At 40.8% G+C, this 24,290-nt stretch overlaps 1 protein-coding gene across 1 annotated transcript in view; it reads right to left on the minus strand.

Annotated features, from left to right (window-relative positions):
* The window catches only part of LOC108411071 (protein kinase C-binding protein NELL1), a 406,580-nt gene extending 385,950 nt beyond the window's left edge, over positions 1-20,630 (minus strand). Inside the window, exons 1-2 of the mRNA XM_017682451.2 lie at positions 20,536-20,630; positions 19,480-19,608 (exon numbers count right to left, since the gene is read on the minus strand). Of these exons, the coding sequence (XP_017537940.1) occupies positions 19,480-19,608; positions 20,536-20,584 (178 nt within the window). The 5' untranslated portion in view covers positions 20,585-20,630. The remainder of the gene's footprint in view (positions 1-19,479; positions 19,609-20,535) is intronic.
* Positions 20,631-24,290: the final 3,660 nt, after the last annotated feature.

Genomic DNA, 24,290 nt, shown 5'->3' on the forward strand with positions numbered 1-24,290 from the left:
GTAGGAGTGTCTAATAGAGTGGACAGTGAGTGGACACAGTGTTTAAAAACTCCAGCAGCGCTGCGCTGTCTGATCCACTCATACCAGCGCAACACACACTAACACCACCACCACGTCAGTGTTACTGCAGTGCTGAGAATGATCCACCACCCACATAGTACCTGCTCTGTGAGGGTCCATGGGGGTCCTGACCACTGAAGAACAGGGTAACAGAGTATCAGAGAAACAGATGGACTACAGTCTGTAACTGTAGAACTACAGAGTGCAGCTATACGGTAAGTGGAGCTGATAAAGTGGACAGTGAGGGTAGAAACAAGGAGGTGGTCAGAATGTTAGGCCTGGTCGGCGTACACACACACACACACACACACACACACACACACACACACACACACACACACACACACACACACACACACCTTTTCCATCTCTCGACTGATTAATCGAAATCATAATGGGCTGATTAATCATTTATGGAAATAACCGTTGTTGCAGTCCTACAGTGAACTGACGCCAAGCTCACTTCACTTGCACAGCCGACCCTCATCTTCTAACAATGCTCCAAGGTGCGCTGTTCTTTAAAAGATATTTCCATATTTGAGCGTATGCCAGACGGCAAAATAAGCCGTCTGGTCTCGCTCCACGTTACTGCTCAGCAGGACGTCCAATTACAGAAATGAGGGAGATGGAGCGACTCACTGGAGTGACTCCTTCACTCCGAGCGTGCGATAAACATTCAGAGCAGAGCTGATAATGAGGATGCTTTTACAGACGCCTAAAGACTGAACAACTTTCAGATTCCACATTGTGATTATGTGATTATACTGTTGCACGTTGTGACTGCAGGTGAGACCTAATACAACACAGAACAGCTGGCATTTTCAGTGAAGTTACAAAACGGAGCACAACACTGCTGACTACAGTGCACGCTGGGCTGGAAATGCCATTTATTCTGCATTTACATACGTTTGTTCCTTGTTGATCTGTACTTGGTATTTTGTGAAAGAAGACCTGCTTTAAATTTTTTTAAAAAGTTTTTAATGAAAACTTAAAAGGGCTCAATTAACCTTTAAGCTCAGGTGCACTGACCGTGGCACTCTTGTAGAAAAAAACAGATTGGAAAGAAGAAACATTTGTAGTAATATAAGCACAATGAAACTTGAAATAAAAGTACATGGACATAAATCAAAATAGTACAAAATAGTACAAAATAGTACATAAAACCAAATAAAATATAATCACAAAAAAAGGATCTAAAGAAGCAACTTAAGTAGAATAATAAAAAAAAAAATAAAAATCAAAGAAAAAAACAGGCAAATAAGATAAAAAGGAAGATATTTCTTTTAAAAAGTTGCAATAATACAGTAGAAAACATTTCAAAAGGACACATTTATATATACACATTTTTGTCGATTTTCAGTCTTTGACATAATTTGAAAATGCATGTTGGCCTTTATATTCTGTATAAATTTCATGAAGGATGGACCAAAATAAACGGCCCAGAATAATATATAACTCTGGTTCCATTGACTTATATTGAAAGTAATGCATGTTTTTTCCTTCTCCTGTAAAGTTACCACTTTGGAGATACGAGGTTTTGTTCCAACAACAGCAATATGCACTTATTAAGCCTACAGCAGTGTGGCCCCGCCCATTCACACTAAAACCCTCTTCAAAAAGTCTTAGCATGTGTTTACTGAAGCAAGTACGCACGTTTTTATAACACGGAATTTTTTTAGTGAAATGGGTCAAAAAAACAGAAATAGGATTATTGTTAAAATGGGTTGAAATTTATTGGGGGGTGCGGGGAGGGGGGGGGGGGTGGCCAAGTCAAGCCTAGCCTATGTGAGCTTCCCATGAAGCCTGAACACCCATCCGTCATGTACAAATAAAATCCCGGCTGTTTTCGGTGAAGTGAATAAAGTATGTTAAAAAGGTGCCTTTTCTGGTGAGTTCAGGGACACTACCTGCATAATCCGTGTAACCTAGTGGAGCAAAAACAGCTCACTGGGCTCAGGGCACACGGTCAGCAGTGCTGAAATGGGTTCTGCGGTTTGCTGTGACCGGAGCTTCATGAGAACACGGCTATTACTTTCAGCGGGTGAGAAAAAATGCAGTTTTCACTGTGCCAATCACCGTCTCTGGCAGACGGACATCTATTAGGTGTTAGAGACAGAGCTGAGCAGCTGGGGTTTTCATCCACATTGTCTGCTGAAGCCAGGAGGAATGCAGTGGGCAGCTCAAGTTAAAGAAGTCTAGGAGTGGTCACTGGTGTTTTCCCCCCAATCATCAAACTCTTATTTAGAAAAGTGAGATTATACAGGGCCTTCAAACATAAGCACTTATTAAAACAGATATACAACATTAAACAGATATTTGACTTCATGGTTACATGTACATTTATGGCATTTGGCTGACGCTCTTATCCAGAGCGACTTACAATGTGATCATTTTACACAGGGGGGCCAAGGCGGTGTTAGGAGTCTTGCCCAAGGACTCTTATTGGTATAGTGTAGGGTGTTTACCCAGGTGGGGATTGAACCCCAGTCTACAGTGTAGAAGGCACTACACTAACCAACCAATACTGGGCTGTTGCACTAAAATTTCTGCATTTTATCCGTTTTATTGTACAATAAATAAATATTACATTCCTATATGATGCTCATCCAAATAATTCTAGTCCCAATCTCCATGTTATAGAATCAATAGATCCCCCCCACCCCCGCCACACACACACACACAAAAAAAAGTTTCCTTCTGCAAAACAGGACCTGTACACAAAACTATAACTTCATCAAAGGGGAACCCTCAGGGAATTCTAGACCTTCAGAGAAGGTCTAACGATTGTTGGGAACTTTAAATAAATAAATAAATAAATAACATTTTTTTAAATATTCATGCTTATTTGTAAAACTCTGAATATTACAGCATCGCTCGTTTCAATATGGAGATGGAAAATGGTTAAATTCTTAAAATGGCCAGCAGAAATCTGCCCAATTCTGTCTTTAGGTAGATGTAGCTAAATGAGCTATCAGCATCATTATGAAGTGACAAAGGAATTCAATCACGTTTTGATTTATGCTCAGTCACTCTAGGCCTTCTGGAAGTTCTAGATGTTTCACTAACTCTCTGTAGCCTTAAAATTAGAGCAGAAAAGTCCAAAAAAAAAAAAAAAAAAAAAAAAAAAAAAAAAAAAAAAAACCCTCAAAGCCTAAATGATTAGAACTCGAAGCGAACCAGCTGCTAAGAAACTTTGATTACTTTCCCTTCTTGATTTGATACAATAGCTGTTGTACAGGGGGGAAAAAAAAAAAAAAAGAACAGCAAGTGCTCCATCTCCAGCCTGCTCAGCCTGTGTGTCTGATTGAGCGCTTCAGGAGTCATGTTCTTCTCTGATTCCTGAAAGGCTGACTGCTGTCAGATCCTCCACAGCTGGCCTGCCACAAAATCATAAATAAAATATGAGCGGTTTGATGGCTTCCATTGCTCTGGGGGATGGGATTTAGGCCGCTTGTTTGATGGCCTCCTGTCCTCTGCTGTGTGGAGCCCAGTCTCCGTCTCTGGGGCCAGTGGAGTTCAGCGATCATCAAACACAGCCCCACACAACCTTCAGCTCAGGGTGGGGGTGACTAGATGGTTCCAATATCATGCCCTCTTTTCCAAGGTCCAATTTATTGGGTGATCACACATATGCAGGTATGAAAAAAAGTGAGGACCTATTTCTCCTAACTGAAAAATATGAAACGTTCAACAACTGCTTCCAGTTAAAAAGTTCATTTTATTTCCAATTAAAGCAACACGATGCAGGATTTGGGGATTTGGAGACCTCACTGGTGGAAATGTGTAATTGCATGCAACATGCAGAGAAACATGGATGAATCTGAGTTTACAGAGTTCTTCACTCTAAACTTGGTGAAGGAGCATCTTCTGAGGATGAGAGTGAATCATCTACTATTGTCATATCTTCATCAGTATAATGAGACGGAGATCATTTGAGGCCTAAACATTGAGCCAGACCTTCTTTTGGAGTCTGTGTGTCTGATAATGTGTAAAGACATGGTGTCAAAAACTCCTCGCCTCTGACTTTTAAATAATCATTTATTTTATCAAATGTGTTCCAGTACTTCTTCAGTTGTATTTGCACTGCAAACTGCTCAGGATAAAAGCATCTGATAAAATCTTGTTTTTAAAGCCCCAATAAACACAAAGTGAAATATTTAAAATGTTTGTTTGATACTGAATTTGAGCGTTATATTAAAAATGTTTGAAAACCGCTTAAAAATCACTGATCAGACCCATCTAAGAAAAGTTTTCATAAAATTTGGTTTTAACTCAGTAAAATCAATGCAGTATGTGAGCTACAGTATGTGTCACGAAACATCGTTGACAACAGAGAACAGGTCACACAGGTGCCAGAACTCAACTGCTGCACAATTTAAGGTGGAACGGAAAGTTCAAATAAGAAGCTGGCAAGCAGGAAGCCCTCAGCTTCATGGAATGCAAAAAGACAGCCTGCATTTTTAAAAATCACAATCTCATGTTCATCACCATTGAAATGATTTGAGAAGTGTTCTTACAGGCTTAACTGCTTTCAGTCACAAAATTTCCAGCTTTTGTTTCCCCCCCAAATATTTTTGGCCGGCTCCTGAGTGGCACAACCTTCTAAGCGTTGGCCGCGTCATCAGGAGATTGTGAGTTCAATCCCTGGTGACGCTACAGCCGTCCATAGCCGGGAGTCCAAGAGAACACAAATTGCCCCACCCCCTTCTCCTCCATCGTGTGATCAGGGGAGTCCTAATAGTGGGTAGAATTGGAGACGACCACATTGGGGAGAAAATCAGATCATTTTAAAAATTATTAAATGAATAAATATTTTTGGCCAAAAAAAAAAAAAAAATTAAAATTAAATTATTTGCTGAACTTTTGGCACATTCATATTAAAATGTCAGAATTCCATTTATTCTTATGCACCACAACCGAAGCGTTTATACATCCCCAATTACAGCTGTACACAAAGGTTTGAGCACCCCAGGTCAAGGGATTTGTTTTATAGATTTTCTGAGTGAAAATAAGTAAACATGTCCTCTACAGTGGCATTTTCTTCCAATTTAATTGTACCATTTCTATTTATTTGCTGAATTTAACATATAAAAAGTAAACAAGATACATAAGGTGCCAAAACCGCATGTTCTCTGGAGAGAGTGTGGTGTTAACGTACTTTCATTTACACACACAAAAAAAAAAAAAAAAAAAAAAAAAAACACCTGTAGCACAAACTTTTACAAAGAACTGTAAAAGGGCATTAAAAATAAATAAATAAAAAGAGGCAAGCAAAGCAGAACAGAGGAAGCCGACTGAGGAAGAGTAGAAATCTGATGTAAGCATTCCCCGAAACGTGCATGCAGATCAATATCTCCTCTTTAGGGAGCTGTAATGGGATGCACGAGTTTACGAGAATTAAAAGGCTCTACAGATGTGCAACACAAAGAGGACTAATTTGCAGCACGACTCTGACAAACTTCACTTCACACCAGCTTTACCCTCAGGAGGACGGCAGAGTGTCAGAATGATCGTAAACTTCTCTTAAAAGTTACTTTTAATGGGATGAACCCACAAATCTCACTGCAGTAGAATTAAACAATCAATGTGAGACAATATCCGCGTGCGCTGTGCGGACTAAACCTCCGTTCAATAACATGCAATCAATGAAACTTTTATGAGACAAACCCCAGACCACCATTAACAGTCAGCCGTAAACGCTCAATGAAAACTCCAGCTGCACTGGAGCTACACAGTTAAACAAAACGACATCCATTCTGCCTCACGATGCGATCGATTAATAGCGATGCAGCCAGATCTTAATGAACAGGGATCATCCCAATACCGCAGATAGCCCACTTTCTCATTTGCCAAACTGGGGGACTTGCTTGGTCCGAGACTCAATTCCACGTTTAATCATAGAAAAGCATTTTTTATCTCCTGCTTGACCGCTGACCTTTTCTACACTGTTAAAAAAAATGACCCTTAATGGGTTCTTTAGTAAAAATGGCTCTATATAGAACCATAAACACTCAAAGAACCATTTGGATGATTAAAGGGTTCTTTGCATGGCTAAACAGTTCTTCAGATTGATGAACAATGTGCTGTAGTTGGTTCTATACAGGGTTCTATATAGCACTAAAAAGGGTTCTTCGTTACAAGCTTGACCTTCACTCTCAAAAACATGGTTCTTTAAGGGCTTTTTAGTAAATATGGTTATATACACAGCCATGAACACTCAAAGAACCATTTACATGCTTAAAAGGTTTCTTTGCATGGTGAAAAGGTTCTTCAGAGTGATTGAGAATGTTTGTGTTTCTATAGAGCACCGAGAAGGGTTCTACTATTGTCACAAGCTTGACATTCACTCTCAAAAAACCTGGTTCTGATGGGAAACACTGAATAAAATATTCCTGGTTAGTAATCAAACTAAACTGACTAGAGAACCCTCCTAACAAGGTAACGCAGGGAAGCAGACTATGGACTATGTAGTAGACTCTCTAACGGGGAAAGAGTTTCTGGGCCCACAGAAGGAAGCTGGACCAGATGACCGTTTAATTATCTGGAGAATCAGAACCGAGTGGGTTTTAAAAGATAAAAAATAAAAAGACATCATATGCATTTGGTTTTAAAGTTTACCAAAAAGGTGCAAGGTTTGGACACGGTGGGGACCAAAACGGTATGGTATTGTGCATCTGGGGTGGGGAGATCACCTCATCGCCCCAGAGGGGAATAAAGGACGCTTTGAGATGTTCTCTGCATTGTGGTGGACCGGGAAACATCTTGCCATCTGATGCAAATAAAGCTTTCCTTCATTCCACAAGAGCTCAGCAGCTGAAGTCTTTTATTGACAGTCTTTGATCCTTTTAATTCTTTTTGAAGACGTTATATTACAGATAGTGATAGACAATATTAGAGTTACTTATAAATGTCCAGACCCTGTGCACAAAGAGAGCTCTTGGCTGTTCTAATATGGTTCTATATAGAAACATGAACACGCGAACAACCATTTGCATGCTTAAACGCTTCTTTGCATGGTCAAAACGTTCCTCAGATTGATGGACGATATGTTGTATATGGCCCTTTATAGCAAAAATGGTTCTTCTACTGTTGCAAGCTTGACATTCACTCTCAAAAACCAAGGGTTCTTTCTTGAAGAAAACAGTATATAGAATCATGAACACTCAAAAGAACCATCTGTATGCTTAAATGGTACTTTACACGGTGTGCATAATTATTAGGCAGCTTTTTTCAGGCAAAATGGGCCAAAAAAGAGATTGAACTGACTCTGAAAAGTCAAAAAATGACCAAAAGTCTCTCAGAGGGGTGCAGAACTCTTGAAATTGCTAAGATATTGGGGCGCGATCACAGAACCATCAAACGTTTTGTTGGAAATAGTCAACAGGGTCGCGAGAAACGTGCTGAGAGAAAAAGACGCAAAATAACTGCCAAGGATTTGAGAAGAATCAAGCGTGAAGCTTCCAGGAACCCATTATCTTCTGTCATATACCAGAATTGCAACCTAGCTGGAGTTTCAAGAATTACAAGATGTTCAGCGCTCAGAGACGTGGCCGAGGTAAGGAAGGCTGAAACCCACCACCACTGAACAAGACACACAAGCTGAAGTGTCTTGACTGGTCCAAGAAGAATCTGAAGACAGATCTTTCAAAGGTTTTATGGACTGATGAAATGAGAGTGACTCTTGACGGACCAGATGGATGGGCCATGGCTGGATCAGTAACGGGACAGAGCTCCACTTCGAGTCAGACGCCAGCAAGGTGGAGGTGGGGTACTGGTATTGGCTGGTATTATTAAAGATGAGCTGGTTGGACCTTTTCGGGTTGAAGATGCGCTCAAAATCAACTCCCAAGCCTACTGCCAGTTTTTAGAAGACACTTTCTTTAAGCAGTGGTCCAGGAAGAATCTGCATCTTTCAAGAAGACGATGATTTTTATGCAGGACGATGCTTCACTTTTACTTTCTTAAACATTCATGGTTGAGGTTTATTAACATTTTGGATTAACCGAGAGCTCTGCAGTTGGTCAATAAGAAAAATAATCCTCAAAAATAAGACTTGCCTAATAATTGTGCACACAGTGTACTTTGAGTTCAGAGAGTAGAGAGATCATGAATAGTTTTGAGAAACCAGAAGAACTCCAGTGACCGTGACTTGATTCAGATGGCTAATTAAAAGATCCTTCTCTAGAGCATCTCTTATAAAAATGCCACAGGAGCCCAATAAACAACAAAGTGACGGCTGTGAGGACAATAACAGAACCTTTTTTTTTGCTATATAGAAACATACAAGACATTCTCCATCAGTCAGTTTGCAAGAAAACAATTTAATCAGGCAAATGGTTCTTTACTAAAGAACCCCTGAAGAACCATACTTAAGAGTGTGGAATGAGAAAGAGGCACAAGATCTGCAATTTAACGACTGTTAAAGAGGACATTATGGTCTACTTTGATTCATAATTTTATTTTCGGGCTCTACTACAGACTTAAAGCTGCTTCTTTGAGGGTTCTTTAGTAAAGAAAACTGTTCTATACAGAACAATGAACACAGATCGTGAAAGGGTACACTCAGATTGATGAAGGTGCTGTAGATGTTTTTAAATGGCTTTATATAGAACCCAAAAAGGTTCTTTTATTGTTACGATGTCTAGGTTGTAAGCTTTAAGGTGCTATATAAAGTCCTTTGAAAAATGTTCTACATAGAACTACCTACAGCACGTTCATCCACATTTTCAATCAGTCTGGAGAATCCTTTCATGACGCAAAGAACCCTTTAGTCATCTGAAGAGTTCTGAGCGTTCATGGTTCTACATAGAATCATTTTCTTTTCCCAAAGAACCAGATAAAACACTTGTTTTTAAGAGTGTAGTTTCTTGCAAAATAAACCTTTAGATCTTAATAGAAAACCACAAACGCACCTGATATCAGTTATAGAACTCCTGATAAACCATTAAAATCCTTTACACTGTGACATCAACCCACCAGGGCATATCTAGAACCATTTTCTGTACTGAAGAACTCATGAATCAGCATCTTCAAGAGTGTAGAACAGATTTGGCTGTTTCAATGTTCCAAAAACACCCCCTCCCCCCAATACTGTGCATCTCTATTCACCCTCTGTCTGAAAAACACTTAAGATTTATTGTGTCTTTAAGCCCCGCCTCCCGATGAGCTCAGTGTTCTCTGGTTGGTCACCTCACCAAGTTTATTTTGGGTCAGCCTCCAGAGCTGTTCTGCCCCTCCATGTTCCACCCCTGTCCTGCAGTCTGCCCTCTCTCCTGAGCAGCAGTAACTCCTCCAGCAGCGCCGGTTCTGCCGCATCACTTTGATCCAGAGTGGATCCTGAAAGTCCAGTCAGCGTCTTCTCCACACACTACAACACTGAACACACTCTTCCTCCTCCAGCACCCGCTGTGCACTGTGCGAGAGCATGCCGAGCTCATCGGTATGCGGACAGTAAGAACTCTGTTATGAGATTAAAAGTTCCTTCTCTGGAACATCTCTTACGAAAATGCCACAAGGACCCAATAAACTGCAAACTCACGGCTGTGATAAACATGCACCACACAGAGAGCAGTACTTTCCTTTAAGAGAGGGGCAATTTTGAACAACAACAGACCAAGCAGGACAAGGAATTCCATTACTTTTAGGCATAATTTGTATTTTAGCTGTCATTTATGCCAGAAAGTAACCGATGCAACATTTAAGGTCCATCCATCCGTCCATTTTCTAAGCCGCTTCTCCGTCAGGGTCAGTGGGGGGTGCTGGAGTCTATCCCAGCGGTCATCGGGCGGAAGGCAGGATACACCCTGGACAGGTGTCTTTATAGATCTTTAAACGTAAACACTTTGCTTAAGCTTGGTTCATTTTCGGGTTTTCCCCCCCTCTTTTGCCAAAAACTCAAAATGCCATTTTTGACCACTTTCGGTTTGAATTTTTTGTGCATCCCACCACAACAAACAACCACCACCACCACCACCCCAGGAAGACTGGGTTCATTACATTAGCATAATAAAGTTAAACATTAAAATACTGTGTTTATATAAAAAAGGGTAGATAACACAATCACTGGTGTAACCGGTAGAGACAGCCCTCCTCTACCGTTTAACTTTGTGCTAAAGGAGAGTAAAGTTATATTAGTGGCTCTAAATCCTCAAAGTCCAGGTTCATGACACAGCATCACAACCAGAGAGGAGCTTTTCTCCAACAATGAGGCTGAGAAACTGTCAGCACTCATTTAAAAAAAAAAAAAAAAAAAAAAAAAAAACCCTGACAAACAGACAGCTCTAATCCTAGAGTCCGCTGAAAGGTCAGGCGGGGCAGGAGCTGCATTAACAAGGCTCGGCCAACTCCTCCATACTGGACTACGGCCCACAGATCAGCACAAAAAAGCCTCAGGATGAAAAAGACCCCCCCCCCTCCCTCCCTCCTTCTGTGGAAATCAGAAGTATTCATGCAGAGCTTCAAGAGTAGTGATGTAGTAGTGACGCACTGCAATGAAAATTCTCAATCAAAACAGAACAAAAGAAAGCTTTCATACGCAATTTGAAGTTTCAATTCTCCATTTGAATTAATGAAATAATGCTGACAACACTTCAAAAGCCATAATCTCCTTGTAAGGATAGAAAACAGAACTTGAAGGCTTATTTTTGCTTTGAAAAGTTCGCCAAATTACATTAAAAGAAGGGAAACTGAAAGTATAATACTTCTCGTCTATACTACACTATATAATCCTCCACTATAACAGCAGAATACAATATGTAACGCATGTGGATATGAACCCCCCCCCCCATCTGTTAGTCTCCGATTCCTCCAGCAGGGGCGCTATTAGCTATTAAGTCTCATTAAAAAGTCTCATTAGTGTTCCACACAGCTGTGAACCCACACCAGCAGGATCTAAGCAACATGCATGTTTACAGTAACAACTTTCAAAACCAGATATAAAAGTTTATTACGAAAAGATATTGGGATAGATTGTGTCCGAATTGTTTGTGTGCTTGCCATTAAAGAACTGAGTTAATAATAAAAAGCATGTAAGGTAAAAAGCACAGAGCAGCTAGCGACATTTGAGTTTTACTGTTGATCTTCCAATCAAACGAATGGGTCTGTGCTGACCAGCGCAGGAGAGCCAAAAACACAAGCCATGTTTTAACATCCATCCATCCATCCATCCATTTTCTAAGCCGCTTCTCCCTCAGGGTCGCGGGAGGTGCTGGAGCCTATCCCAGCGGTCATCAGGCGGAAGGCAGGTAAAAATGTTTTAACATCAATTTTCATTTTCATTATTCAGATATTTTGTCAAGTGTTAAAATTCACTGTAAACCTGTTTAATCTTTTGCTTGTTCCAGTTGTTTGGGCATCTCTTTTATGGGGCAATTGGACATATGCAGTTACTAAAATTAGCCCAAATAATTTGAATAAATCAAGTAATTCTTGATGCTGATAGTCACTTCTTTACAAGCTGACCAAGAGTCAAAATTTAGAACCTCCCCAAGATTATGATGTACCACTGTGAGGAACCAAGAGTCAAAAGAAGAACCCCCCTAAGATCATGAGGAACTTCCAATAGGAACCAAGACTCAAAACTCCCTAAAAGCATGGAAAACCACCACTGAGAGAAACCAAGAGTCAAAGGGAGAATCTCCCCGAAATCATGATCAAGTACAGAGGAACCAAAACTCACAATAAGAATCTTCCTTAAACAGCATGAAGAAGAACCACTGAAAGGAGCCAAAGCTCCAAAAGAGAACCAAATATTTTTAGTATACACACTGATTAAAGTGTAAAAGTTTTAAAGTAAAAATCCTTTCAAGTTGGACGTCCACATCCGAAGACCTACTATTCAGAAGCCACGCAGAAAACACTGCAAAATGATTTAATTATAAAAGTTATAGCAGTGATGAACGGACGGGTCAGCAAAGGTTAGAGACTTGACCGTAAAATGAAGGAGGACAAACAAACAAGTCAACAGCCCTCAATGCAACATAATTCAAGAATAAACTGAGGATGAAAACCACAAACTCTATGAAGAGATTTGGGTCTTTTCCTTTGCTGAGGGCCCTGTTGACTAGAGCACAACTGACTCAATGAGAACATCACTTAAAACAGACCAACTCCTCACTAAAACCAATAATGAGCTAAAGTTAATGAGTCCAGAATTCTAAACACCACACATTCATACGCAGGGGAAAATATACACCTGAGTGATATTCCAGACCAGATTTCACCGCACTAATAAGGTATTGAACACCTTGCCTTATTTGTAAGCAGCGTCCCAAAGTTACTGAAAGTTTACCTGATTGAATTTGCTCAGATGGATAAAGCCAATCAATTTCCTTAATTCAGCTGAGATGTTTCTTGATTAAAACTCTAAAGTGACAGATGAGTACATTTGTAAGGACCACGTTCCTCCAAAACAAGTCGAATCACAACAAATCAGACTTTGCTGGACGATTAAGCTTCCCTATTGACACGAAGTTAATTGCGATCATGATATTGAGTAACGAGGCCCTGCTCTGGATTGAGAATTGTCCACTTTAACCTTCGTTTTGTGTCGCCCCTCACACAGAGTGAAATTAACGTCCTTATCCGAAAGGCAGGACCGCACACGACTACTCATTCACAACTAGCTGGGTTTGGCTCAATAGTGTCAAATTAATGTGGGCTAAACTCCTTCAAATTGGTTTCTCACTACGAGCTACGAGCTGTTCGACACTCTAAAGAACTCCAAGAACCGTCAAGAAAGTGGTTCTACATAAAACCATGAGCACTCAAAGAAACCTTTGATTTAAGGGGTCTTTGAAGAACCCTTTTATGATGCAAATGGATGCAGAATATGCTACAGGTGGTTCTATATAGAACCTTTTTGAAAAGGGCTCTATACACAGCACCAAAACCAGTTCTTTTATGGGGCAATTGGACATATGCAGTTACTAAAATCAGCCCAAATAATTTTAATAAATCAAGTAATTCTTGATGCTGATAGTCACTTCTTTACAAGCTGACCAAGAGTAAAAATTTAGAACCTCCCTAAGAGCATGATGTACCACTGGGAGGAACCAAGAGTCAAACAGAGAACATCCCCAAGATTATGATGAACCACTGGGAGGAACCAAGAGTCAAAAGAAGAACCCCCCCCCCCATGAATGTGCTACAGATTATATATAAAACCTTCTAAAAAGGTTAGAGAGCCGTCACTATAACCTTATATAGTGTACATATAACTAACTATAGAGGAACCTTTTTGGGTGCTATATCAAGTCATTTTTAAAATGTCTCTATATAAAACCATCTACAGCCTGAAGAACCTGTTCATGATGCAAAGGGTTCTTTGAGTGTTCATGGCTCTACATAGAACCATTTTCTTTACTGAATAAATCTTGAGGAACCAACTTTAAGAGTATGATTAATTGTAGAAAACCTTTAGATCTTATTAGGAAACCATGAAATGCACCTGTAATTAGTCCTAGAACATCTGATGAACCATTAAAATCCTTTACTTGGTGATATCAATCCATCAGGAGAGCACAGAGCTCTATTACTGACTATTAAACATAGGGCTGCAACAACGAATCGATAAAATCGATAATAATCGATTATTAAAAGTGTTGGCAACGAATTTGATTATCGATTCATTGTGTCGCACGATTTATGTTTCACTCGCCTTGTCATATTAGCTTACGTCACCTGCGGCGCTTCGTCAACGCAAAAAAAAAAAAGAGCGAGTTGAACATAGCGAGGCGGAGCCGGAGCGGAGGCGGATTCTTTAAAATAAGTTTAACATTAAGTTAACATTTAACATATCTTTAACATATAAATAAATTCTACAAAGGAAACATGACCGACGCAGAGAAAAGGGAGATGGATGTGCAGCAGCATGGCAGTTGCAGTAGCACCTCCACCGATACTCCAGGTGCTGAATCAGGACCTCGTGCCACCCTATTGGATTCTCTCCTTGGTTCTGATGGTGAAGACGAGGACAGAGCAAGCGAAGGGGACGATGTTCAAAACCAAGTGAGAAATGAAGTCCTCACATACTTTGGAGAAAGAAACATTGCCAAGGAACAAAATGCACTGCAGTGGTGGAAAGCTAACAGAGATAGATATCCTATATTGGCTAGGCTAGCCAAGTCCTATTTATGCATTCCTGGTACTTCAACACCGTCTGAGCGTCTGTTCTCTGCAGCAGGTAATATAGTTTCTAAAAAGAGAGCCAGCCTTAGCCAGAAGCATGTTGACATGCTAACATTTTTGCATTGCAATGCAAAGTTCCTAAAGAAAGGGAGTGAGTGAGTTTGTATCAGTGAGTTAGTTTGTATTTAGTGTTTGCATCAGAGATGCACTTATTTTTCTTTGTTTAATTTATTTTATTATAATTTATTAATAAATGTTATTTGATTTAATCTATTATTTAATTATTGTAAGCATTTATTTGTTCTGTTATTCAATGTTCTATTTCTGAATAAAGACATGGAAATGACCACCACCCTCCGATTCATCGATTAATCGAAAAACTAATCGCCCGATTAATCGATTATTGAAATAATCGTTACTTGCAGCCCTAATTAAACACCACTAGGAACCATGATTTTTATGATGTCCTTCAGCATGGAGTGATTTAGCCCCAATCCCATTTCTTATTTTACCCCTACCCCTTGTTTTTGAGTGTAACCCTCACCCTTGAAACTGAGTTACAAGGGGTAGTGGTTGAAATCTTCTCCCTATAAAATGGGACGACGCTTCAAGAACCGGATATTTCCGGCCATTTCCAATACGCCACCTCCAGCTGTGGTGATCTCACTTGTGTGTGTCACATGACAGGACAGGTGAATCATATTTAAAATAGCCTGGAAAAATAACCAGGACATGTTTTCCTGCTTTGTCTCCAGACTACAGCAATAATGGTACATCACACTGACTGGCAATCAATCAATCAAACGAGTCACCAAATAAAAGAGCACAAACAAAAAACTACATCACTTCATTAACAGCTACTAGTGCTGCTCTGTAGGCGACCCTGCTGGTCTGCAGTGACAGCAGAGGACGGGAAGTTCAGCTCCTCACTGCTTAAATACATTTAGGGCATCATACGCCTTCAAAGAGGGGGGCAATTATTTATTATCCCCACTAAGAATTCTTTATTGATATGAAGCTGAACTTAGCTTTCTAATCGGCAGCTTCATGATCGATTTCCATTCCACCTTAAATGGTGAGGCAACCTCACATACCAGAACGTAACTGCTGCGCCATTTAAGGTGGAACAGGAAAATTTGCCAGGTAGTGACCGAGAAATCAGCGAATTACTGGCGATTTTTGTGCGTGTTATGAAGGAAATGACCATAAAACGCTGTTACAATGGTTCTTGCACTACAGCGGCTTTTAAACAGAGAAATACTCACACTAGTGTGTCTCTTTGGCCGCTGGTGCAGCCGTCTTGCTGATGATTCGCAGGGCATTCTGGAAATTCTCATATAACAGTCCGTTTGTAGTGCCTCTGAAAAATCTCTGTTTGAAGGGCTATGAAGCCCTTACACTTCACCCCTACCCCTCCACCCCGGCGCCGATCGGGACACCCCTACCCCTCCACCCCGGCGCCGATCGGGACACCCCTACCCCTCCACCCCGGCGCCGATCGGGACACCCCTACCCCTCCACCCCGGCGCCGATCGGGACACCCCTACCCCTCCACCCCGGCGCCGATCGGGACACCCCTACCCCTCCACCTCAGCGCCGATGGGGACACCCCTACCCCTCCATCTCAGCAACGACTGGGACACCCCTACCCCTCCATCTCAGCGCCGATCGGGACACCCCTACCCCTCCATCTCAGCGCCGATCGGGACACCCCTACCCCTCCATCTCAGCGCCGATCGGGACACCCCTACCCCTCCATCTCAGCGCCGATCGGGACACCCCTACCCCTCCACCTCAGCGCCGATGGGGACACCCCTACCCCTAGACATGAACTTGTAAAACAGAGGGGTAGAGCTAAGTGTTGGGGGCAAGGGGTGAAATGAGATTGGGCCTTAATGTTTGCTACATTTCTGGGCCCTATTCACTTTTACAAGTTGAGCCTTTGTTTTGGGTCAAATCTGAATTAAATCAGAGTGATATTAACGTCCTAACTTCTTATTCTAAAGGCATGGAGAAATGTCCACAAAAGCACCGCTAGCTGGGTTTGGCTAGCTTTGAACTGACCATTTAATGTTGGCTAAATTCTTGCAAAATGACTTACAAACTCACTGAGGAGGTGGGAGCTGTTAGTAGTTAGCTTTTTTTTTTTAATTATTATTTTAAAATCACATCACATACTAGGGGGAAGTTAACAGATCACAAAGGCATGAAGTTACACAGCTGCTCTGTTGCTGTTAAACCACACAACTGCTAATTTACTGTTACTGCTTGGTTCGTCTACCAATGGAGTGCCAAATTGAATGTTGGCTAAATCTCGTAAAGTTGGCTTTGCTTTTATTGAGGAACTGGACCTGCTGTGGTTTGACAATTAACTACTTTAAGCTTTTTTTGGCAGTTTTCTAAAACCAGAGTGATCTTAAAGGCATCGAACTTTATCTAAACGGCTGATTGTTTCATTTAGCTGGCAATGGACAGCCTGGTTAGTTCCTTAAAGATGGATCCAGATTTACTGAGGACCTGGGAGCATTTCTAGTTTGACAGCCATCCTGTGTAACCTTTGCTGGTGACAAGTTTCACAAGGATGACAATAACTACCCAACACTAAAGGCATCAACGCCGCTGCTAATTCACTGTAAGCTTAATGTGGCCAGTTACAGAGGGCCTAATTAATGTTGGCTAAACTTGTTGAAGCTGGCTACCCTGCTCTGGTCTGAGATTTGCTTATTTTAACCTAGGCATGCGAGATGTGACAACCAAAAGTGACGTTATCCTTCTTATCCCAAAGGCACGACTCCACACGACTGCTAATTCACTGCTAGCTGTACTTGGCTCGCCACAAATGCTTATTAATGTTGGCCAAATTCCTTCAAATTGGCTTCACACTTACTAAAGAACTGCCCTAATCTGAGAACTGTCCACTTTAACCTTTTGTTTTACTCACATCTCACGTTCTAGGCTGACATTAACTTTAGTCAAATGCATCTAGTCACACGATGATGATGTAGCTACTTCACTGCCAGTTTGGTTCAGCCAACTAATATTCACAAAATGTCTTCAAATTGGCTTCAAACTTAGCCAAGCCGAGCCAAAAGGTATTGCAAATACTTTCAGTGGGGTAAATCCAGCCTGGAATATCCTCAGATGGATACCTGACCCAGATACACCGACTTGCCGGACTGTGAGCAAAACTCAAAGCATTTTTACCGCGTCAGTGTGACTAATATTCTCTACACCTGTTCTTTATTCAAAGGGGAAAACAGGCTATATGGAGACGTGAGAAATGGTGATCAGACTGAATGAATGAACGGTCTAGATGACCTCTAAAACTGAGGATGACAGGGATTTTCACACTACAGGTAGGCATGTCACAACGATGAAATTTTAGATGATGAATTCTCATCTAAATAATTGCAATCAATGATTAAATAGACTTTAATTGAAAATTCTCTTGTTCATTATATGCACATAATAAAATATAAACTTAACACTGGTTGAACTGAATTTTTTTGTCTTAACAGTGAAAATACAAACAAAACCCTTCATTCTGCGAGCATCCATTCTAAAAACATTTGATTTAGCTTCATGACTAACAAATAAACGAACAAAAGAAAAGGACGAGCATCGCTCAGCGACGCCCTCTGAACGCGCTACCAACTCGAACCTCTCTTCACACCTATTACACGTCACAATGAACTCACTTATTTGCCTAAACCCGACACGCCCACTTCACATTCTGATCGTTGTGGCGTAATAAGACTGCGAAACCTGATGACTCTGCAATATGATCATCATCTTCAACCACTGAGATCTCAAATAACTGATTAGGTGATTAAGTAATAACTGTGGCAGCCAAACTACACAATACACATCACAACAGCCCTTAATTACCAAAACAGCCTTAAAACTAGTGCAGATTTGACCGACTCTTGACCTACTCTTCTACTCGACTCCAATTAGTGAAACTTGCATACATCACCGAAACGAGCCTAATTAGCTTCAGCAATCAAGCGCCAAGTTAGCAGCACCTCATTTACAAGCACGCCCAAATTCATGCAGGTTTCCAATAAACCGACAGCATTCAGCAGCCAGTGGCTGGGCTCATGGGTGGAGTTTGAAGCTGAGCAGTGCTCCCCCTACTGACCGAACTTTATAGTGTTAAAATTATGACCACAAAAAAAAAAAAAAAAAAAAAAAGTAGGATGATGTGACTGCATAGTGTAAAATAACATATATGCACAGTATTAATGCAGCATACGTGTTGCATCTGCAGTAGCTACATTTTGTACTGCTTAGTTTTTGTAGTATAGAAGAAACGCATCACGTAATAGGTCCTTAAACAGAACATGGAACGGCTGCGGCATTTGTTTACACCAATGCGCACGTAAAGCAAGCATATCCACTTCAGTGTTGGATTGCCATGAGCATGAATTATAGTACAGTCGACTAGTAGATTCACCTGTGAACTGGTCAATCAGTGGACAAGTCTATGCGACCCCTACAGGCTAGAATTAAAACTGCAGCTCTTGGGTTTTAAAAAGTTGCTATCCAAATTGTGATTCTAATATAAAAACATTAAAAAAAATGACAATTTAACTCGATTAACTCGACAGCATTGATTAGCTGGCAATGTGCCTGATGATCATTTTAAATCCTCCTGCTGCTCTCTCTTACAGTAGGCAGCTGGCATCAACATATCTCCACATCGCTCGTTCCAACTTGAAGCACAGTAACAACAATCCCTGCTAGACGGGGTTGTTTTAAAAGGGCTTCACCAAAAACAAGATAAGTCTGATCGTGCATTCTGCTTCACAGATAGGGCGACATGAACAGATGTTGGTGGATACCAATTAGAAGTGATAAGACGATCAGACACTGCACCCACGAGCCATAGTGGCTTAGCACCCGGCAGATGGTGTGATCATGCCACCTCTGGGTGGTTTGTATTACAACCATGTGGATGCATCTCCACGCTACACCACAGGAAACTTTCACACCACCGCGCACCCGAGGAAGCGCAGAGGCCCCGAGCACAGGCCACATTTCACATTCTAAAGCCGTCATTTTGCTGATTTTCATGCATTTCCACTAAGCAGACTCAACAAATCCCTATTCGTTTTGCCACAGCAGAAACAGCTCAGCTGATGTAAGTAAGTTAGATGAATTCTCTAACAGCTCTGGGTTTACTGACCATGTAAAACCTCACAAATCAAGGCAAAAAGCAGATAATGAACGTCAAGCCCAATGAAACGACCTAGCAGGTCTCTGAAAGAAAGCATCACAGCTTAGATTTACCTCGAAAAATGAAAGCTTTGCTGTTGTTGTGTAGGCCTGTGGTCTGTCTTAGTCCATAAGTGGCGTTTGCCAAGTCCAGTTCAGCGATGATGTCGATCTGCAAGTCAGGATCTATTCCAAATCCTACAACTAAAGACAGAGAGAAGTGTAAACAACGTAATTCTGCACACATTCGCTCTTTGAAGCAATATGAAGTGATGTAACACAGATACAGCCGCTTAAAAATCCTCAGACACCAAGAATTTGGGTCATTTTTCAACAAAATGCAATAACTGGAATGTATAGACAGCAAACAGGTACAACAGGCTACTCATTTCTGCCCTCCAAGCTCTTAAAATGGCTCAATTAGACAACTAAAAAGCCAATTTGGTCAGTCCATCCACACATTTCCCACTTCCACAGTCGTGCAATGTGACACGTATGCAATGCAGGAGGTCTTAATTCAACAGTAAGTTGAATTAAGTTCTCATGAGGCTGAAACTGGCCGTTCCACCTTAAATGCTGCCGCAGTTCCATTCTGGTGCCTGAGACGCTAGAATGAAACCGCCTTACTATTTAAGGTGGAAGGGCGAATTGGAAAAAGAAGCTGGAGAATGAGCTCAAAGTTCTCAACACCTTCTCCATCCACTGCTGGCGCTTTACCTGACTGGAAAAAAAGCCCGGTAAACAATCCGGAACATCATTCTTCCTCGCGCACAGAATCACTTCAGGAATCACGCGCTTAAAGACGCCAAAAACACCCAAAGTTTTCTTTTATTCCAGCCTTAAAGCCACAGCTGACATAAAAGGTGAAAGTGCCACCTGACGTTCTTCAGCAGAAACTCCACCACCTCTCAGAGAACCGACGTCAACGCCGTAAAACAGTTTTATCTCGTTATTACTGGTTATTTTCAGCCCCACCGCACCTGCTACAGGTTGGCTCACCATCGGCGCGCGAGACGCTGACCGAACGCACTGACCAAATTCCCACAGAACCTCGATATTGGTCCCAATATTGACCCTAGACATGTTCTAATCCTGACTTTAACGCAGAAAATGTCCAGAAACGGCGCCTACCTCTGCTCGCCGTGCTGAGGAACAGCAGAAGCAGCGTATTCAGAGCCATCTGGTACCAGGAGGAGGTTCTGAAGCAGCCTCTCCGAACTCCAGCTGCTCCGCTCTGAGCGCTTCAGAGAGGCTGAGGGCTGAAGCAGCCTGGACTGTACCACTGCACCGGCGCGGGGGGGGGATAGTTTGCAAGGCTGTACCAAGTTTAAAGCCAAAGAAACTACAGGTGAAGAGGTCATTGTTATGCTTTATAAAACTGCAGTGGTGGACAGTAACTAAGTAAATGTAATTCGTTACTGGACTTAAGTAAAGTACAGATACAGAAAAAAGATACTTAAGTTTTTCCATTTTGGGTGACTTTGTACTTTCACTCCACTACATTTCGAGAAATCTGTCGTTCCTTTTGTTTTTTGTGTGTATAAAAACGTAACATGTCAAAACAAAAGAAGCGCAAAGCCAGAGCACCAATGATGAACTAACCTAACCTGTAAATAGAGCACAATATAGAAATATGTCCACATATGCAGTCGAGACTGACGCGGCTTTTTTCTGAATTTCTACAAACACCATTTCATTTTATAGTAAATGAGTTTGGGCTGGTTTATGTTTATGAACAGACGCCTACAGATCAACATAGTAAAGGAGCTCATCTGTGATCCTGAGTTTAAAGCCAGTTTTTATTCAACTTAAACTTGGAACTAAGTTGTAAATAAATCTGAAACTGAAACTTTGCTTGTGTGTAAAAAGTGATTTCAGAGCCACTCGGTTCTCCCTGATGGAAACTGTTTACCTTCAGTGTTTTGTGCTTCTGATCATTTTAATAGACGTCAGCGTCACTAATTAATGACGTTCTATTAAAAGACTGGTTTACCAAGAGAGACGCTGGAGGACTTTCACCTGAAATGAGTTCATGAAGCCAGTCTGGTTATAAAAATGATAACAGGACATCAGAGCCAGAATTACTCTTTTAGTACTTTTACTTTATACTTAAGTACATTTGAAGGCAAATACTTTAGTACTTTTACTCAAGTGGAGGTCTAAAGGGAGGAACTTCTACTTTTACTGGAGGAATATTTTACCTTGAGTGTAACTTTAACTCAGGTACATGGTTTGTGTACTTCGTCCACCTCTGTAAAACTGTGCAGTTCAGCACAAACAGATGGCAACAGATTTACAAAAGGTTTGTTAGTTTATATTCATAATCAGACTGATTCCTCATGCATTTGGTAGTTTCCTAATGGGATCTAAAAGTGTTCCACAGGAAACTAGTGGTCTCTATTGAATTCCATTATATTTACTGGGTTTTACAAATAAACTATTATAATTATGGCCAATGAAACACTGAAGAACAAACAAGTATTAAGCAAACACACATAGATCAAGTAACTATGTAAATAATTAAATAAGTAAATAACTAGGTAAATAAATAAATAAAACATTGTTCTGTTAGTGGGCCTAGATTATTGGCAATCAGAAAAATGAAGTGTCATACCCGTGAAGGTTAATAAGTAAGAAAATTGGTGTTTTGTACAGAGAATTTTGATAAAATGCCACTTCTCACTGCTCATTTTTCACTCACAGGCCAATTCACTTCCATTTCCTTCATTACTTTTTTTTGTAGTCCTTTGTAAATTAATGTAGTAAATATTTTTTCTCAGCATTAAAATTTATTTGTTCTTGTGTATTTTCCAAAACAAAATGCTACATGGATTCAAAATCTGTTTGAGGAGATTAAAACTAGTTAGACCTTTTATGCAGGACAGTGGTCTGGATGATGTGACGGATGGTGTGTGTGTGTGTGTGTGTGTGTGTGTATATATATATATATATATATATATATATATATATATATATATATATATATGAGCTAGGCTAATACAAGCACGGATGTTACTTGAGATCCACGATGTAACAATTTTTATTATTTTTTGCTTAAAAAAAAAAACAGAGCAGTGGAAATTAGGTTCATTTTCTAACACAAAGCGGCTCAAAGATTAATGTCACAGCCGTTCTGCCATATGAGCAAGGTCTGCTTATTGTTTGCTACAAATGCATGTGTACACAAAGCTCGAGAGCTTAAAGAAATGGACGCGTCCAGGCGGATGACCAACAACGACATATGAATCAAATTAGCCTATGGACACAAAGAGTAATGATCTGGATATGCTAATGTTAGCAACACTGTCATATACAGACGTCGTGTCAAGCTGCTGAGGCTCAGGTCACTCAAAGCTCAGGTAGAGTTTACAACTGGACATTCTGTTAAACCACTGGAACATTGGGATATATTCCGCTCAGTTACCGATATATTCCGCTCAGTTACCGATATATTCCGCTCAGTTACCGATATATTCCGCTCAGTTACCGATATATTCCGCTCAGTTACCGATATATTCCGCTCAGTTACCGATATATTCCACTCAGTTAGCGATATATTCCACTCAGTTACCGATATATTCCGCTCAGTTACCGATATATTCCGCTCAGTTACCGATATATTCCACTGTTACCGATATATTCCGCTCAGTTAGCGATATATTCCACTCAGTTAGCGATATATTCCACTCAGTTAGCGATATATTCCGCTCAGTTAGCGATATATTCCGCTCAGTTACCGATATATTCCGCTCAGTTACCGATATATTCCGCTCAGTTACCGATATATTCCACTCAGTTAGCGATATATTCCACTCAGTTACCGATATATTCCGCTCAGTTACCGATATATTCCGCTCAGTTACCGATATATTCCACTGTTACCGATATATTCCGCTCAGTTAGCGATATATTCCACTCAGTTACCGATATATTCCACTCAGTTAGCGATATATTCCGCTCAGTTAGCGATATATTCCGCTCAGTTAGCGATATATTCCGCTCAGTTACCGATATATTCCACTCAGTTACCGATATATTCCACTCAGTTACCGATATATTTCACTCAGTTAGCGATATATTCCGCTCAGTTACCGATATATTCCGCTCAGTTACCGATATATTCCGCTCAGTTAGCGATATATTCCGCTCAGTTAGCGATATATTCCGCTCAGTTACCGATATATTCCACTGTTACCGATATATTCCGCTCAGTTACCGATATATTCCGCTCAGTTACCGATATATTCCGCTCAGTTACCGATATATTCCACTGTTACCGATATATTCCGCTCAGTTAGCGATATATTCCACTCAGTTACCGATATATTCCGCTCAGTTAGCGATATATTCCGCTCAGTTACCGATATATTCCGCTCAGTTAGCGATATATTCCGCTCAGTTACCGATATATACCGCTCAGTTACCGATATATTCCGCTCAGTTACCGATATATTCCGCTCAGTTACCGATATATTCCGCTCAGTTACCGATATATTCCGCTCAGTTACCGATATATTCCACTCAGTTACTGATATTTTCCACTCACAACACCCTGCATGTATCCCTCCACCAAAAAATAGTCCAAACAAAGTCAGATTCTCAAAAGTCCTCAAAACTATTTTGAAACAGCTTGTCAGTCATCAGGCAGTGAATTCATAACCATTTCATGTAATAACTTTCTGTGAGGGGATTTTACAGGTGGATGTCGGGTACGTATCACCACCACTGTGAACACCAAACCACTCTTAACACCTCTGTTTACATCTCATCCACTGAGTTATGCAGGAAAGTTTAAAAATCAGTGGAATTCCCTTTCAACAGTTACAATGGAGATGCTCTATGGAATGGGGTTAAAAACAGTAGAACCATAAATATACATGGCCCAC

The sequence above is a fragment of the Pygocentrus nattereri genome, chromosome 15 (genome assembly GCF_015220715.1).
Source record: "Pygocentrus nattereri isolate fPygNat1 chromosome 15, fPygNat1.pri, whole genome shotgun sequence".
Taxonomy (NCBI): domain Eukaryota; kingdom Metazoa; phylum Chordata; class Actinopteri; order Characiformes; family Serrasalmidae; genus Pygocentrus; species Pygocentrus nattereri.